Source organism: Limulus polyphemus, unplaced genomic scaffold (genome assembly GCF_000517525.1).
Source record: "Limulus polyphemus unplaced genomic scaffold, Limulus_polyphemus-2.1.2 Scaffold681, whole genome shotgun sequence".
Lineage (NCBI taxonomy): Eukaryota > Metazoa > Arthropoda > Merostomata > Xiphosura > Limulidae > Limulus > Limulus polyphemus.
In genome coordinates, this window is record NW_013666291.1 from 14,835 (window position 1) to 32,686 (window position 17,852).

The 17,852-nt window shown below is 32.9% G+C and overlaps 2 protein-coding genes across 3 annotated transcripts in view; both read right to left on the reverse strand.

Annotated features, from left to right (window-relative positions):
• LOC111085876 (polycystin-2-like) overlaps positions 1-5,578 on the reverse strand; it is a gene marked incomplete at its 3' end in the record, with an annotated part of 11,847 nt that extends 6,269 nt beyond the window's left edge. Inside the window, exons 1-2 of the mRNA XM_022386489.1 lie at positions 5,495-5,578; positions 4,816-5,259 (exon numbers count right to left, since the gene is read on the reverse strand). Of these exons, the coding sequence (XP_022242197.1) occupies positions 4,816-5,017 (202 nt within the window). The remainder of the gene's footprint in view (positions 1-4,815; positions 5,260-5,494) is intronic.
• A 331-nt stretch (positions 5,579-5,909) lies between these two features.
• Positions 5,910-14,434, reverse strand: LOC106459919 (leucine-rich repeat-containing protein 20-like). 2 transcript variants are annotated; one of them, XR_002610648.1, is made up of 5 exons: positions 14,028-14,434; positions 10,912-11,055; positions 10,591-10,758; positions 7,418-8,361; positions 5,910-7,304 (listed from the first exon to the last, which is right to left on the reverse strand). XR_002610648.1 is itself a non-coding variant. In XM_013919586.2 (4 exons), exons 1-4 carry the CDS (start codon positions 14,143-14,145, stop codon positions 8,150-8,152), a joined length of 642 nt encoding a protein of 213 aa, XP_013775040.1. In that variant the 5' UTR covers positions 14,146-14,434; the 3' UTR covers positions 5,910-8,149. The 2 variants fall into 2 exon arrangements, 1 of the variants encoding a protein (XP_013775040.1); XM_013919586.2 differs by having other exon boundaries at positions 5,910-8,361.
• Positions 14,435-17,852: the final 3,418 nt, after the last annotated feature.

Here is a 17,852-nt window from a genome sequence, read left to right on the forward strand (position 1 = left end):
TATAGACACGAACTTTACTCTCTAGCTTTCTCCAGTCTCTTAAAATATTGACCCAAAAATTGAAAGTAAGAAAAAGATACGTACCTCATTAGTGTGTTCATGTTAATCAAACTTCAACATAAATTTATAGACACGAACTTTACTCTCTAGCTTTCTCCAGTCTCTTAAAATATTGACCCAAAAATTGAAAGTAAGAAAAAGATACATATCTTATTACAGTGTTCATGTTAATCAAACTTCAACATAAATTTATAGACACGAACTTTACTCTCGAGCTTTCTCCAGTTTCTTAAAATATTGACCCAAAAATTGAATGTAAAAAAAAAGATACATATCTTATTACAGTGTTCATGTTAATCAAACCTCAACGTTTTTTTAAATACTTGTTTTAGGTAACAGAAAAGAGCCCCCGAGAGCATTGTCTACTGCGACAATAATATAGTAACTTTAATTAACTTTTTTTCAGTTTCACTATTTTACTTCTGGAGCTGCATCAAATGCTACGATTTTACACCTAACCACTCTTAAAATGAATTTATACCTATTTATCCTTCCTGATGATAAACTATTCATTTTCCACACTAATGTTTCTTTATACATGCTTGTTTGTTTGTTGAATTTCGCACAAAGCTACACGAGGGCTATCTGCGCTAGCCGTCCCTAATTTAGCAGTGTAAGACTAGAGGGAAGGCAGCTAGTCATCACCACCCACCGCCAACTCTTGGGCTACTCTTCTTTATACATGCATGGATTATTGTCGTAGATGTTTACATGTAGTATTCTTGACCACCCAGGAACCATGAATGGATCACACTACTACTACTAGGCATGATATGAGTGTTCGTACCTTGGTAAGCACATTCTGATTGGTTGGTTGACAACCGATGACACAAGCAGTACATACACAGGAATAACAAACAACGAGTGATGTCAACTTGATGGTGAATTTATTACTGGTACAAAATATTATCACACAACACACAAAAGAAAAGAAAAGAAGTTCCACAATGCATTACTATTTTGTATATGAGCCCTTTGTTTTATATAAAGCATACTACCTTGTTTTATGCTACCATAGGTTTATCAGTGTATTATTGTGGAATATTGTTCCAAAATTCCTATATTACTCTCCATAATAGCTTCATACAGCCGTCAAAATGTTAATGTTGGGATTTTCTGTAGGCTAAGCCATGGTTGTAAGTTTCCCATCGGCTTCTTTAATGTTAAGATGTTTGCTGGAAGATGAGCCCCTCCCACTATTCTAGCCATGTTCCTGTGAGAATGCATGACGTATCACAATCTTCTAGTACTTATCAACAGTCACGGTGCCATCAGTTTTGTGTAGATCATTGTTGGCTGAAATGCAGTCCCAACATTATACTAATCTCCAACTATACTTTTCTGTAGATCTTTTATATCGACTGTGATACTGTTCTCCTCCCCACCCTCGAACAAACTGTCTATGATTGTTGCAGAACAATTATCTTTTTCATATATCTGTAAAGAGCACATGTCTTCATTTAGGCCCATTCCATTGTTTGAGGTCCAATGTCCATTTTAGTTTTTTTTTATGTTTTGTTGCCCTTTTTCAACTGCAGTTTTCAAGCAGCTATACGTCCGTTGAAACCGATTCTTACTAATGTATATTTTACTGCTCTCAAGATAACATTAACAGCCGTATTCACAGCAAGGTCATTGGTAAAATACGTGTATAATCCATAGTCTTCTATCTCGTAAAGAACATACGCTAAGATATTTAACATCACATTTGGAGAATTTTGGTTTTGTACCTCAATCACTTCTAATATAAATAGTTTCAGTTGCACGTATCCTCTTTAGAGTCTTTCACAAAGCTCCTTTTGAAACATGGAGTCTTTACCATGTTTTTACCACTTAGGAACCATGACTGAATCACACTACTACTGCTAAGCATGACCTGAGTGATCGTACCTTGATAAGCACATTCTGATTCGTTGGATGACAACCGATGATATTGTAAACCATGAACACGTGACTATGCTCTAGTGAAGCTCATTTTTATATTTTCGAATTTGCCTTTTATACCCGTTTTTTCTCACCGTTTCCATAATTATTTTCAACACTATACATAAATGTATGTATATCTAATGGATATGTCATATTTAATAGATGTAACTAAATCATTTTATGATATTGCAGAATCTGTTATACATAAACCAAAATGAACTTTATCATTACAAAATATTTCCATTGCTATAATTATAAAATATCAACAATTCAAAGTAAAAATTTACAAGCTGTTTTTTAGAACATAAATCTGGCTAGAAAACTTATTCATTTAGTATATTTTGTATATATGTGTGTAGTTCAATAAGCATACGAAATTACATGGATTTGAGCTTAAGCTTAAGCTAAAGTATATCAGCTCTTGAATTTTTTTCCCCTTCTGGTTAATGGCTATTTTATATAATCATATCATATAAGAAAACTGCACTTTCAAAGAAGTGCTATACATCACACAAAGGTTCATGGTTCGCATCTTGTTACTGCAAAAACATAAATCGCGTTATTCACTTTGAGTCCATCGGTGCGGTATAAGAGTGACGGTCAGATACCATTATTCCATTAGAGTAGCCCAAGAGCTGGTGGTGGATGCTGTTGCCTGGATGCCATCCCTCTAGTCTATAATTTCTTCAAAATAAGAAATGACTAGATGCAGGCGAATATCGGTTAACAAACAAATACATCAGATATTTTTGAAGAGTGAACCATTTTTTTTGTCACACCCAGTGAACGTTATTTTAGACCAAATGAAAGCGAGTTTATTCGTGCACATTCAAAAAAACTTTGTCACCAAAAAAACAAGTAAGTTTGGTTTCGTTTTTACATAATATGCTAACTTTTACATACTTTAAAATGCTTCAAAGTGACAATTTTATTTCTGTTTCTACGATGTTGCCCCCCTGGTAACGTCCATATAACCAAAGGATGAATGCTATTTTCTATCATATCAATAGTTTACCACGTAAACCAGAACCAGAAACTACCTTGATAATGTTACTAATAAGAAATAACTCTTCTGTAAACAGTGAACACATTGAATAATTTGTTTGCAATAACAAAAAGAAACGCAAAACAAATTATTTCCCGGAAACATAGAATAAACTCTTTTAATTCCAAAAGTGCGGCTTTTATGAAGAGATAGGCGTTCCCAATGTTTTATTAATTGAAAATTTTCTTTCGGCTACGTCATAAATTACTATTGATTTCTTAGCTTGCTCAGAAGTATACATGTATACGTAATGTCGAGAAGTAATTGTCTGGGTACAGAAATGATTGTTCTAAGTCTCCTCTTAAAATTACATAATTATCTTATATCCAGTGGTTTTTTCCCAATGTATTGAAACTTTTATTTTTCAGTAATTCATATAATACACCACTTCCTTCAACTATTATAATGAAAAACCAAAAACTAATTTATACAAATAACTACATTTACGAGTAATGCAAAACAAACATTGTGCAAAATTAGAGCAAAAGACAGTAACGAGAAACCATTGCTGCAAGAGCTTTGAGTATCAACATGTTTGCCAGAAAACAAATATACATTTCAGAAAAAAAAATGAATCCAACATACTGTTAAAAGAAACTTAAGTATCCGTAACTACTGTTTACATGAGAAAGCAACGACTAGGTTTATGTCTGTTCTAGAAGGTTCCACATTTCGTTTCGCTACGTCCTCGTACTCCAGATCGTTATTTTGAACAGTTTGTACACAAGTCAGTAAATTATGTCTCAAATAATTCACGCAGCACGGTCTTATTTCCATAGCTCCTTTTACTTGTACCCCACACATGACTTTGTTTTGCAATTTGAGAGTCTTTCAAAAATAACTCTAAAATCATAGTCTTCTAGTAGTAATAATGTAGAAAAAACTTCTAGTTTAAAAGGGGAAATATTTAAATATTTGTCGTGAAGATAGTATTATTATACTTCACAAACCGTATATATACATCAGTGTCAACTGTTGAAACACATAGTTTTGGTTCTACAGGTTGCAGCTTGTTTAGGATATCGATTAAAGGTGTAGTTCTCATTTTATATGTATGAAACCTCCTACAGGGCTGTATTAATAAGTAAAGTTCTCTACTTAAGTTGTCGTTTACAGTAAATAACTATACGTCACATATTATACATTACACAGCGTTAATTGCTCTTAATATTTAGTGTTGCATCATCCAATGTATTTCAATAAACAGATTACTTCACACATAAAAAAATTGCATTATCAGTTATTTACTGAGATCTGATGCTACGTAAAATAACCAAACTAATCGTTTGTACATTTAGCGATCATTTAGGTGAAATAATAAATATTTTTGAAAGAAAAATAACTCTTTGCTTTAAGTAATTCTATCAGAATATTCTTATTTCATTTTATTATTTTAAGTATAAATAAAAAAAAAAATTTAAATGCAAAGCTTTTGTCAGGTACCAAAAAAGTATAAACTTAACAGATCTCAAACTATCTGGAAGAATGTAAAATATATCAGTTTGAAAGTTATTAATTTGAGCATAATATTTTTGAGAAAAATATATTTATTTATCTTTAAAAAATAGCGTAAATAATTTCAAATGTTCATCCAATGTCTTTAACTCTTGTTTCTTGTCAAGAAATATATATCAAAAATAATATCTTTCACTTTTTGTGTGTAATCTAAAAAAAAAAAAGATTGCTTACAATAAATTAAAAACTTCTGACTTAATTTTGCAATTAGTGTAATAACATTTGGTAATAATAACAAAGGTCCAATGTTGGGGGGGGGGGGACCTTACCTCCGATAGTCCGCGTCAAGTCATACCAACATCCCCCTCTTTCTTTCTCAGGAATCACATCAGCTTCGTTCAGCTCATCGTAGCAGGGGTCTCCTGACCCCAAAGCCTCAAAATCTTCATCTCCTATATCCCATGCATTTTTGCTGCTCATGGGTTGTTTAGGAGGAAATTTCCTCGATATTATTTTACCTAAGTTGTTCATTATGTGAAAGAAGCTTAAGGAACGTCTTATTGTTTTTATTTGGTTAAATGTAACAATTACAGGGTACAGCTATTTCTAGTCTGACCACGTCTGGTAGCAACGTTTCGAACAACAGAGTTAAAATGCCATGGATACCACAACACAATCTTTCGTATCATATGGAAAATGACTCGATTGGCTCGTGGTAGTCCACGCAATGTACACGTCTGTTACAATCATATCAGCTAGCGTTGTTGACATACCTAGTGATGTGTACGAAAAGAAAGAAACAATTTGAATATAAATGGAAAAGTTTTCATTCGCTATATAAATCGTTGACTAAAATATTATTCTAATGCATTTTTTTCTTTATTTTTATCCTTTGTTTGTTTTAGCGCAAAACTATATAATAGGTTATATGTGCTCTGTCCACTGCGGGTAATCGAACACCGCGTTTTAGCTTAGTGTTATAAGTCCATAATCTTACCGCTGACTCACCGGGGGCCTTTTTATCCTTCAATTTTAACTGATGATTGCGCATAGTGTTTTCTGTGTTTATTTCCTCCTCTACTGTCTAGTAGAATTGTTTGGCAATCAGCAAGTATTTTTCCTCGCCTGAGGATGAGAATTTTAACATATTTACTTTCTTTAACAAAGAATAAAAAAAGAAAGTTAAAAATTATAAGAAAATCTTCTTCAACTTATTTTTTTCGGAAATATTATTATTATTAAAGTGCTGAGTTTTATGTGTATTATAAATATTTATACCAAACAATTTTTTTTCGAAGTTTAATACGTATGACCCAGATAAATATGTGAATATGCTTAAATCAAAGTCTACAATCCAAGGTTATTTTTCTTTTCGTATATCAAAACTTTCTACCGTATAAGCGTGTCAAGAAACAACATTACATGAAACTTTTTTATTCATTTATTTACGATAATCACAAAGAGAAATATTTCTCTTATACAAAATTTATCAAATCGTTCAACAATAAGTAATTCTACGAAATGGAAAGTTAATTACAATTCCTACATAATACCAAAACTAACACTTTAATTAGGTTATTTCGTTTCCAACTTTGAGCATGAACCGTCCATCAATTTTGATTTTAAAAATATAGTAAAATCCAAAAGTCAGACTTTCAGTACTACCAGTTGAACTTACAATAACATGATTCTTTGGAGCTGTACAATAATATATCACAAGGTGATATTCTTGGGCAATTAGTACAGTAAGATTATGAATCATGTTATTATCCGATGCAGAAGTTTATTAAACTTTTCTCAATAAACCTAAAATACGTTGGGGTTGTTTGTTTATTTTCCCATTCTGATATGTGATTGTCAGTTCAAATATGGTAAGTAAGACGTAAAGAATTTTCGCATACTTTTTTGATATCATTTTTGTTTTCCTTAATGTAGCCTTACAGATCTGTCCTGTTTCATCTTGGTAAACGTTTGGATTGTCAACACAATACATGCTATAAATATTGCCAATTGACGTTGCAAAAGAAATTGAACATTTAAGTGTAATAAAAATATTCCACTGAGTTTCAAAGGATCTATACACAGTTTTGATACTTTTTAACCTAAACAAGGTTATTTTCTATTAAATCATTGAGACAACACTTTTTAAAATTAATTAATGTGTTAGTTTATAACACAGTGAATACTAGATGTACTTCTGCAGGGTCCCAGAAAGTGTTTTGTTTCAAGAGTAAATAAAACCAAAATTAAGAGTAACACATATTTTTTCATCTCTTGCTTTCCAAGTTCAAATGTCATGCTGTGTTGTAGCCTACAGAGTGCATAATTTACGGTGAATCTTGTCATGTGCACGTTTTACTGAAGTTACGACAGTACAAGTTACAACATTAAGCGTCCCATATGGGAAGCCATTTCAGTGTCTACTGACTGACTGACTGACAGACAACACACTACTGTATTGTGGTGCGAATGGTTAAAACAGGTGACCCCTAGAGGCGGTCTTCGGTCCCCTTTCGGGGAAATAACGAGATAAGCATAGAAAAAATACGGTATTTTCAAATTATAGTATATACAAACCTTTTACTTATGTACCTTAGAAAAATACGATATTTCCAAATTATAGTGTACATAAACATTTTACTTATGTACCTTAAAAAAATACGATATTTTCAAATTATAGTGTACATAAACGTTTTACTTATGTACCTTAAAAAATACGATATTTTCAAATTATAGTGTACATAAACGTTTTACTTATGTACCTTAAAAAATACGATATTTCCAAATTATAGTGTACATAAACATTTTACTTATGTACCTTAAAAAAATACGATATTTCCAAATTATAGTGTACATAAACGTTTTACTTATGTACCTTAAAAAATACGATATTTCCAAATTATAGTGTACATAAACGTTTTACTTATGTACCTTAAAAAATACGATATTTCCAAATTATAGTGTACATAAACATTTTACTTATGTACTAAAGAAGATGTGTAGGCTCAATAAAAAAAACTATAATACAAAACATTGATTTGTTAGAGTTATAACTACTGTACCACATCACACAACTCACTATCCCTTTGGTTACGAGTGGGTCAAAGTGCGCGTGTCACGACCTTTTTACATTCAAAACTTAATTGAATTACTTTATTATCAATATATATCATTAAGCTTGGCATCAAAACGTGGTTCATAATTCAAATCATTATGGCTCTAATATTTTACACCAATCAACATAAAAGTATTATCATAATTATTCGTGTTATGTCACTAAATGCGTAGTTAACATCGTTTAATTTTAATAATTTGTTTATGGTTGAAAAAAATATATCTATAAAAATGCTTGATTTGATCATAATTTTTTTACTTTCTCATTTTTCTTTAAAAATGAGTGATTAGAAATAATATATATATATATGTTTGTGTACGTATGGGGTGCAGGTGCATATGTGGACTAGTTTTACAAGGGTTACTTAGATAAAATCCAGGAGGCTAAATTTGCCTCCCCACTCAGTAAGAAACTGCCATGTAATGACAGATTAAATATATAATAACATGCAAAATTACACAATTATAAAAATATCTGTTAAAAAACAAACAAACATAATTTACAATTTATCTCTTCGATTTCGTCCTCTCTTTCGAACGTGATAGAAATTACTGCCTATTAAATCCACCAGAGGGCGGAATGTTCTCTAAGTCCATAATATCATCATCTGAATCCTCGTCCATAGTAGAGTTGAGATGGACAGTCACCGTAACAGACTCCATTGATTTTAGCTGCTCACGAGATGCATTTGTTAGAGGATTATCTTCAAAGTTTACCTCTCGTAAAGAGCGAACACCTTTTAGTTTCTCGACGTCAATACCTGTAAAACCGTAGCTGGTTGTTTAAAACACTAAATAATACAAATTATTCTCTATTCCTTTTAATATAAGCATATGTAGTAAAACGATAACTTTCAGAAAAAACGTTATAATCTTAAAATAAGTAGGTTGTTTACAAATATTTCATCCAAGCTCTAAACATAGGGAAGTGTTTTATTCTTATATATCCGAACATGGGGTCGATTTTACACACACAAAAATGCAATCAAACTTTTAAACAAAGGTTCATGTTCCTTCGTGTATACTTTTCTTTGCTAAAATTATGTATAATCTGTCAAGCTAAGTTGTGATGTTGAAGATTGATAGGGTTTCTTAATTATCCCAAAATAAAAACTAGAGGGGCGCTCAGTAGAACTTATATCTCCGCCACGCGGCGTTGACCACATTCGGCCCTAAGAAAATACGAAAATGTGTCCTTATGTCCGTAATTATCATCAGACATTGACTATTTTTGCAGGACACTGAGGAATAATATTCTAAACATGTCCACCAAGTTTCATCAAATTCCGATAATCTTTGACTGAGTTATAGAGCAAAACTAGTGTAAAAAAAATCAGTCCCCATGTTAACAGACAGCGATATTTTGTGTTTTTGTGACCTTGACCTTTGATGCTGACCCTACAAAAACTAATCACCTCTATGTTGAAACATAATTCAAATGCAAACCAATTATCGTCCAAATCCATTCAACCTTTTTCGAGAAATCTTGCTGACAAACACACAAACAAGCATATACACACACACACAAAGGAGTGAAAACATAACCTTAGTCCTCCTTCGGTGGCCCAGGTAATAAAACAAAAATCTGTCGCTGTTGTTGGTGCGAATATAGCTTATTGGAATATGTGAAACCAGCTAATATTAATGCACATGCAAATTTCAAAGACAATCTTTTGTTCAGTTGTTTCTTCCTTGAATACGTATTGTGTAGGGCACTCGACTCGCAATCTGATGGTCGCGGGTTCGAATCCCACCAAACATGCTCGCCCTTTCAACCGTGGGGGCATTATAATGTGACGGTCAATCCCACTATTCGTGGGTAAAAGTGTAGCACAAGTATTGGCGGTGGGTGATGTTGACTAGCTGCCTTCCCTCTATTGTATCACTGCTAAATCAGAAATGGCTAGAGCAGATAGCCCTCGGGTAGCTTTGAATGATATTCAAAATAAAATAAACCGAGAAACGAGACTACAATGAACCTCAAAACAAAATGAGTGTATAAACTGTTATTTTTATTTTTTATTTTTGTAAACACCACTTGATAGGTATCATATGTATCTAAACGTTCGTGAATTATGCTTAATTTACTGAATAACAAAATGCATAACATTTGTACGGAAAGACTCGAACGCTTTTGAAGGTATATAAAACAATGTAAAGCCATTTCAATCACGAGTTTTCTATTGTGGTAGTTTGAGTTATTCAAAAATGCCTTACTAGCAATAGTTACCAGAGTTAATCCCTTAGCTCAGTTTACAGAGTAATCGTTTAGCGTGCGAGAGGGCCAAGTTCACTATGTTCGGGAAGCCAAAAAAAGTTGGATTATCACAGAGGAACAGACGCATGTAAAACCGTCCCACAGCTCTGAGATAGGGCCAGAGGACGGTCATTGTTTAGAATAGATGAAGAATGTGGCAGGTTGAATTGTTAGTGAAAGTTCCTCCTTCAACACTCTCCTATAGTGAGTGTGATACGGTACTGGTTTCGATTCCATACATTAGCGGGTGAGAAACTGGCGCTCAGTTAATTAATTAGTAGTCCAACGACCCTGAAATAAGGCCCAGGGAAGAGATTTGTTTGTAAAAGCGGAAGAATGGAATAACTTGGGTTTGAAAAAAAAAAAGCTTTACTAGCAATAGATCCCTGTGATACAAATAGCCCATTGTACAGTTTTACGGACAACAGCAAACAAACAAGTGTGTAAAATAACATTGTAGAAAGCGTATTGTAATATTTAGCTAGAATTAAAAAGTAAAAAATAAAACAGCTGAGCACACTGGCTAATAAAATAGTTTTTGACTAATGAAAGTTGCTCTGAAAACTATTTTATGTAATAAATAAATCCACAACTTGACATTTCTCTGCAAACCATTAAGAGTCCGAGAACCAAGTTAAAGTTCGGTTACATGAGAATAACACTTTTGTTAGGAACATTAAACCATACAGTGAATGCTGAAGACTATTCAAAATTATTATTATCTTCTGCTTACTTGTGAAGTGGTTTTTCTGTGCATTCAAAAAGATGAGATTTGGGAGTTTGAAGACCACCTTGGGAAATAGCATATAGTCGTTTTGGGAAATATCTAGTCTCTTGAGATCGCTGAGATCACGCAGTTCCTCCGGAAGAGAGCTAAGTCTATTGTTTGCCAAATTGAGCTCTGAAAATAAACGAAAAAACATTAGACTGTCACAATAACTTTAGTTTAACACACTAACAGACAGACGCACAGGTAGACAAACAGATGTTTTAGCACCACTTTGAGCTACATTTGTATAAGATTTCCGTCTATTGCACTAAAATATAGTCTCACCTGTAATATACGTGAACTTGATGGCAAATTTAGGAGGAATCTTTCTTAGCACATTGGAAGAGAGATCACAAGCGAGAATGACGGTATTTCTCATTAAATGGTAAACAGCGTCTGGAATAGACATAAGCTGACATTCCGAAAGATCTGGAATTGATACAAAAAGTGCCAATTAACATATAGAAATATTTTGCCAGAAAACAAGAAAACGTAATAAAATATGCAATGTCAAGTGGCAATCTTTGTAAGAAAAGTAAAAAGTTGGCTAAAATAAATGCACGTTAAATGTAAACAAATATCATTTGTAAGATACCAAAAAAATCACAGATTTTTATTTTGAATGCGAGAGTCTATGTCTTTTTTTATATAATAATTAGGAAGCGTAATAGTTATGACAAAATTATGACATTATTTCTCGATTAACGAGCAAAGCAAACCATTTCACAACAATAATCCAACTTCGTACTTAAGTGGAAAAAATAATACAAAAACAGCATTCTAAGTTCTCAGTTAATAATGAATATTAGATAACCAAGTTTATCAATCGAACAGATGAAAGCTGTGAAGAAATATTAAAATTATATCAATATTTCACACCATTTCAATGCCACACTAACTTGGCAAATAGAGTATACCAGCACTTACTGCTAGCCAAACATATGTAATAAATAACAATTGAAAATAAAGCAAAAATTGTCATAAAACATCTTTCAAATCATTTTCAATCACACCTAGAAAGCGTAATGTTTTACTGCGATATGTAACATAAATTTAAAAATTATTAACATAATAAAACACGAAGGGAAAAAAACGAACAACTGATTCTGTTGAAATTTGCAAAATGTTCATATGTGGAACGGAAATAGAAACTCAATGTCAAAATTCATCTGTTTTAAACTGGGGTGACTATGAACTGCGTAGTTTCTTTAATTAACTGAAGTTTTTCAGTATTCCATTAAACAAAGTTTTGGCAACTAGCCTTTTGGATTCTGTTCAACTTAGCTGACTCATAAGCATGTGGTAATGGTTTCACCGGATGTGTGTATTTTGTAACATTTTTCTTTTTTCATTAATATTTTAATAATTTTACAGTTATTAAGTTTCTTTGCGATTTTATTTTAAAATGTTGATGTTTAGAGCCCAATTATCATCAATATCTAAATCTGAGAGCAGTTGTTATATTTCTTCAAAGTAGCCCCCCCCCCAGTGGCACAGCGGTATGTCTGCGGACTTACAAAGCTAGAATCCGGGTTTCGATACCCCTGGTGGGCAGAGCACAGATAGCCCATTGTGTAGCTTTGCGCTTAATTACAAACAATCTTCAAAAGTATATTTACGTGCAACGAATAACCACTGATAAAATTCTGAAAAAAAGACAACTCGTATATTAATTAAAATAATTTTGTTATTATCAATATTAATTTCAAAAACAAGTCGCTTTGAGAGGTATATATATATAGATATAGCTTAGATGATCAAATGATTAATTTTTTTTATGAATTATTTATAAAGGGGTTGGCCAGAATTAACAAAATGTCGTCGCTTGGCAAATTGTCCAAGTTCTTGGCTGACGGCATTGTCGCCATGGGGTATTAGGGTGTCCGCCAACAAATAGACGTTTACTAGAGGATGTTGTAACTGTTTATGTTAATCTCATCTGGCTGAATGTTTAACAGTTTAAACACCGATGTTCCATTTTGTTATTGATATTGTTTTCGGAAATGAAACCATTCTTTTTTAAAAGGTACAATTTAAAGTATGTACCCACGTTTTCTCTCATTTCTTTAAAACCAAAAGAATACAAATTAATTTTAGAATAGTTTATGCCCATTATTTTGTTCTCAGCTGTAAACCTCCCAGTGTTTAAGAATAACTTTGAGTAACAAAGTGTTTTTTGTTTATTTCTTGCTAAGCATAAAGCTACACAATAGTATCTGTGTTCTGGTCACCTCGAGTATCGAAACGCAATTTTTGACGTTATAAGCCCCCGGGGAGTTTGACAAAATTACCATTGCAAATATTATTTTTTCTCACGACAAAAAAAAAATTCAACATCCGAATAAAAAAATAATCTATCTAGGATACTGTTGATTGAGAAATGTTATTATATATGTTGATCTATAAATATAGATAAATAGTATTCGTCTCAAAATTTTCTACAGTTTTTCTGAACAGAATTAAATTGTTTAAATGCACACAAATACAAACATCGTCTTTCTATGAAGTCTTTCAGATGTTCTATTCAAATGTATACAACATTTTTTTTCCTTACACAAGTCATGTGATAATTTGAGTGAATAATCATAAAAGCAAAGCCCTTCTAGCCCCCCCCCCAGTGGCACAGCGGTATGTCTGCGGACTTACAACGCTAGAATCCGGGTTTCGATACTCGTGGTGGACAGAGCACAGATAGCCCATTGTGTAGCTTTGTGCTTGATTACCAACAAACAAACTTAAGTCTAGGACAACACATAGCGTGTTCCAAAGTCGATCAGTTTTTCAATGACAAACTGCTTTGTGTGCTACTGTTATGCGTATTGAACAGTGAGGTTTAAAAACTGAAATCAAACTCTCTTTCACATTTTCTTAAAATTTAATATATAACTAAATCTTCCCTTTCGTCCTACGTAGATATGCACAAATAAACAGATGTTACACGTTTATAATTCACATTCTTGTAATAAACTATCCTCTCCTCTTTCCGTTATAGCAGTCATAGGGTGTGTTCTTATTGAGAACTATATAACCCTGGTGTTTCACTTTTTAATATAGACAACTGCTCATTTCCAGTTTTCTGTTCGATGCTTTACGCCTTACGTTCTGACTGGGCAATATTCGATGTAAACAGAACTTGTTACTATAGGCAGGTTCTCCTCAATCCCTGCTGCTCAGAATAAAAATCCATGTTAAATATAGCTTTTTTGGTTTATTTCTTTACTTTTGACATTTAGTAATTACGAATTAAACTAAGCTGATTATATTATCTTGATAACAAATGTCGTCACTTAAATTCAATGCTGAGATGAAAACTCAAATAATAATTTCGGACTCGATGACATTAAACCATCTGCTCAGATTTTACCATGTATATTACAATAATAACGAATAGCTTCACTTACCAAGATTTTGCTCCTCTTTAGCACACTGGCATCTGTTGACAACTTTAGTTACAGCTTTTCCAACCATAACCCTAATAGGATTTATTGGGATAGAAGCTACTGTTGGTCCAGTAGACATCGTGTAGAAGAACTAATAATTTACTTTGTTGTAGTTGGGTGATTATCTTTTAATTCCTTTGTCAAAACTTAAGTTTCTAGAATCTGAAAAGCTATAGTTTGATTTTAAAACAACACATGCCAACAAAAAAATTAAAGTTTTTATTATTTATAACTAAATATTGTTTTAGGATATATCAAAATGTAATTGATAAGTCAAACTTAAACTATCTTTAACTTTTGCTAGATCGTAGGCAGCTTAACAAAATATGAACCTGGTGGCATTAACGTGCATTGAAGATGGTGGCCAAACTACGTCGCAAACTTTAGTCTATTGGATAAAAATCGTGAACTGCCGCCCTGTTATACTCTGTGGAAATTGTTTATTTTGGGCAGCCTTTGGCGCAACACTGTCTCTTCCAAGAGAGACAAAAATAGCTCATCAGCTGTTTGGTAGATTTCGAAATACTTTATGCTCTTAGAAACAGTGAACAGCTAGAAATTAGATAATTATGCCAAAAAAGCATTATAAGCAATAAATAATAAATTAATACAGTGGTTCCTTAACCTCTAGCTTTGAGGCAATATATTCGTTCCAGCTTTAATGTTATGTTATTATTTATTTTTATATTTAAAATTTATATTCGTGGTAAGGAAAACAGAGTTGTTTTGTAAACATAAGTAACTGTTTTGGCTTAACGCCCTCTTCGTTTTTGTGTAATTGGTTTGCCAACTAAAATGTTCTGGGGTCGGGTATAAATGACGTAGCGTTTTTGTTTTTTTTCAGCCAACAAAGCTAGGATGTTAACCTGACATCGGAATTGGTGCTAAAAATACAATAGCTCATGAAGGCACACACTCCAGTGCCTGTGAAACACCTAGCAACAGGTAAGTAGGAATAACAGTTATTTAACGTGGAGTTTACGGGTTCTATTCCCAAATAAAACTGGAACGCTTTTTCTTACGACCAATTTTCAACGTGGAAACTAGACATAAAAACAAAAATTCATATAAAAGAAGATATGAAGCAGAATTTAGTTTATATTGGAACTTTAGAACAATATAAAGCATAGTTTTATGTTCAAGAAAATAATAAACAAAACAACGAAATCCAGGAATTGCGCTTTCCCTATATACAGTATTTTTTTAAACGATGTTTTGAAAGTATAGCGAAGTAGCTGTAGTTTTGTGGTTTGTTTATTGTTAAGTGCAAAGCTACCCAATGGGTTAGCTGTGCTGTGTCCACCTCAGGTATCGAAAGCTGGTTTTTAGCGTTTTAAGCCTTCAGACTTACTGCTGAGCTACTGGAGAGGTAATGTAGACAAAACCTGAAAAAATAACATAAATATTAAAAAGTGTCGTTATGTTATCAACTGTGAATTGAGTTAAGAACTGAAACAGATCTATGTTACTCCTTTCCCTAAAAAAAAATACCAATTTATCATTATTTTACCATAACTTTTTTCTGGTAGAAAGCAATACTTGTTTATGTAGTTTAAATATTATTTCCCCAAAAGGGGGCCCAAGGCCCCTTGGAGGGGTCACCTGCTTTAACCACTCGCATAACTATACGGCAGTGTGATGTCTGTCAGTCAGTCAGTAGACACTGAAATGACGTCACATAAGGGCCGCTTAACGTTGCAATTTATACTGTTCTCGCGTCAGTAAAACATGCGCAAGACATGAATCACGAGAAGAATTGTGCACTCTGTAGGCTACAACACGGTAAGACATATGAACTTCAAAAGCAAAAAATAAAAATATTTGTTACTCTTAATTTTGGTTTTATTTACTCTTGAAACAGAACACTTTCGGGGGCTCTGCGGAAGTATATCTATTATAAATATGTTGATCTGAAGACTGTTTCGCGAGTGTTTTGAAATTAAACGCTATTGGTAATAGTCTTATAATTATTTTCTTATTTCTACTTGATTCAGTTGCCCCGTTTGGATAACTTTCGGTAAATGTTCGACGTTCTGAAAGTAACACATAAATTTTGGTAATAGATAAGATAAAAGTTGATGATGGTGCCAGATTAACCAGTAAAATGTCGACGTATTAAAACTATTTTCATAACCCTTTTTTTTTTAGTTGTTCCGTACCTTATTTACCAACTTTCAGTAAAATGTATATATTAATGCAAAAAGGTTTTGCTAAATGCTTTTTGTTATTTCCCGTCATAAGCACAATACTCTTGTGGAAAATAAAGCATCTTGGATCTTTCGTAAGTTCCTGAACCCAATAGAGAAAAAGTAATGGCCTAAAAAAATAAATGTCAGTTTGCCAAATGACTGAAAAACCCTGGGGAGGGGAAGGGGAGAACTATAAAGAAAATATTTCTCGAAATATTATATCCACATAGAAATTTTCAATAACAAAAACAACCAAGGCAGAGGATTTTTATAATAATAACAATAAGTTAATTAATTGTATTCGTTTTCTAAATAAATAGAGAACGTCCAATATACATATTGAAAATAATAATAGAAATGCTCAGATAATACAAATACGGGAGCCACACACAGTGAGTAATTGTAACTAAATGGTCAATATATCATTAGTACAATATATTATTACAGAAAGTACAAATGAAACGCAAACAAATATGTCTTACAATGCCCTGTATTCTGTATTTGCTCTAAATAAAGTAGCATACCTTATTTTCATGCTACTATATGCTTTAAAATGTATGATTACGAAGTGCTATTCAAAATGTTCTGTATTACTCCAAAATTCAGCCAAGTTGTTTGGTTACCGGTTGACCTTCTCAGATCCCACATAAACCCATATAGCTCTAACCATATTCATATCAGCACAAAGCCAAGCCACGTTAGAGAGTGTCCATCCGCCTCTCTTTCCATAAATATCGTTCACCACTTCTACTGTATTCTTTGGATCACAGTCTTGATAGAAAATGAATCTCTGTCCAACAGGTCTTGTTCCTGTGGGATCAAAATCTGCAAGCAGTGTCAGCAGTCAGGGTGTTATCAATTTTTCTGTAAATCTCTTACATTCATATCCGAGGTTCTACACTTGTATTGGTTCTTCAGCATGTTTCATGTAGATGTTGTACGTCGATTGTGATTCCATTCTCTGCCATACAACAAACTATCGTTGATTGTCTGGATTAATTTTAAAGAACATCCTCCTCCAGTTTTGCTCATCCAATTCTCTGAAGTCTGATGAGCATTTCAATCTTTTGGTTTGCTTATTTATCTTAAGCAGTGATTTTCAGCAATTATAAATTTACTGGGGCCACTTTGTGCTAAAGTTTATTTTACTGTTCTGGACGTAATATTTACACCTGCACTTACAGCTATGTTATAGGCAAACTCTCTACTGGACTGTGGTGAATCACGTAAAGAGCATACCGTGGGTTAGTTATCATCACCTTAATTTGTAGAGTTAGACTTTCTATCGTGAATATTTTTATAGCCAACAGTACTAGTTTCACGTATCCTCTTCATAATTTCCCTACAAGTCCTACTGAAACACTAAATTTCGCTTTAAACTATTGCACGGAGTAGCTTTCTCTAGTCAAAACGTCTGTCATGTGATATTTCTGTCCTGGAAGCCACACATTCAAACACCACATTACTGCTTTATTTACTACTTCTATAACTATTTTCAATATTGTATTTTTAAAGAGTTAGAACTTTTTCATGGATACAGTGTTATGGGTCAATATTTAGTTAACTTTACTGTCATCTTTCTAACTTGATCAAGTTC

Bases quoted from the DNA above. Each gene is read 5' to 3' on its own strand.
- LOC106459919 (XM_013919586.2), bottom strand. From the start codon at position 14,145: ATGTCTACTGGACCAACAGTAGCTTCTATCCCAATAAATCCTATTAGG. The intron at 10,759-10,911 runs GTGAGACTATAT...GTTTATTTTCAG, and splicing joins CAAGTTCACGTATATTACAG to AGCTCAATTTGGCAAACAAT. The intron at 8,362-10,590 runs GTAAGCAGAAGA...ACGGTTTTACAG, and splicing joins ACAGAAAAACCACTTCACAA to GTATTGACGTCGAGAAACTA.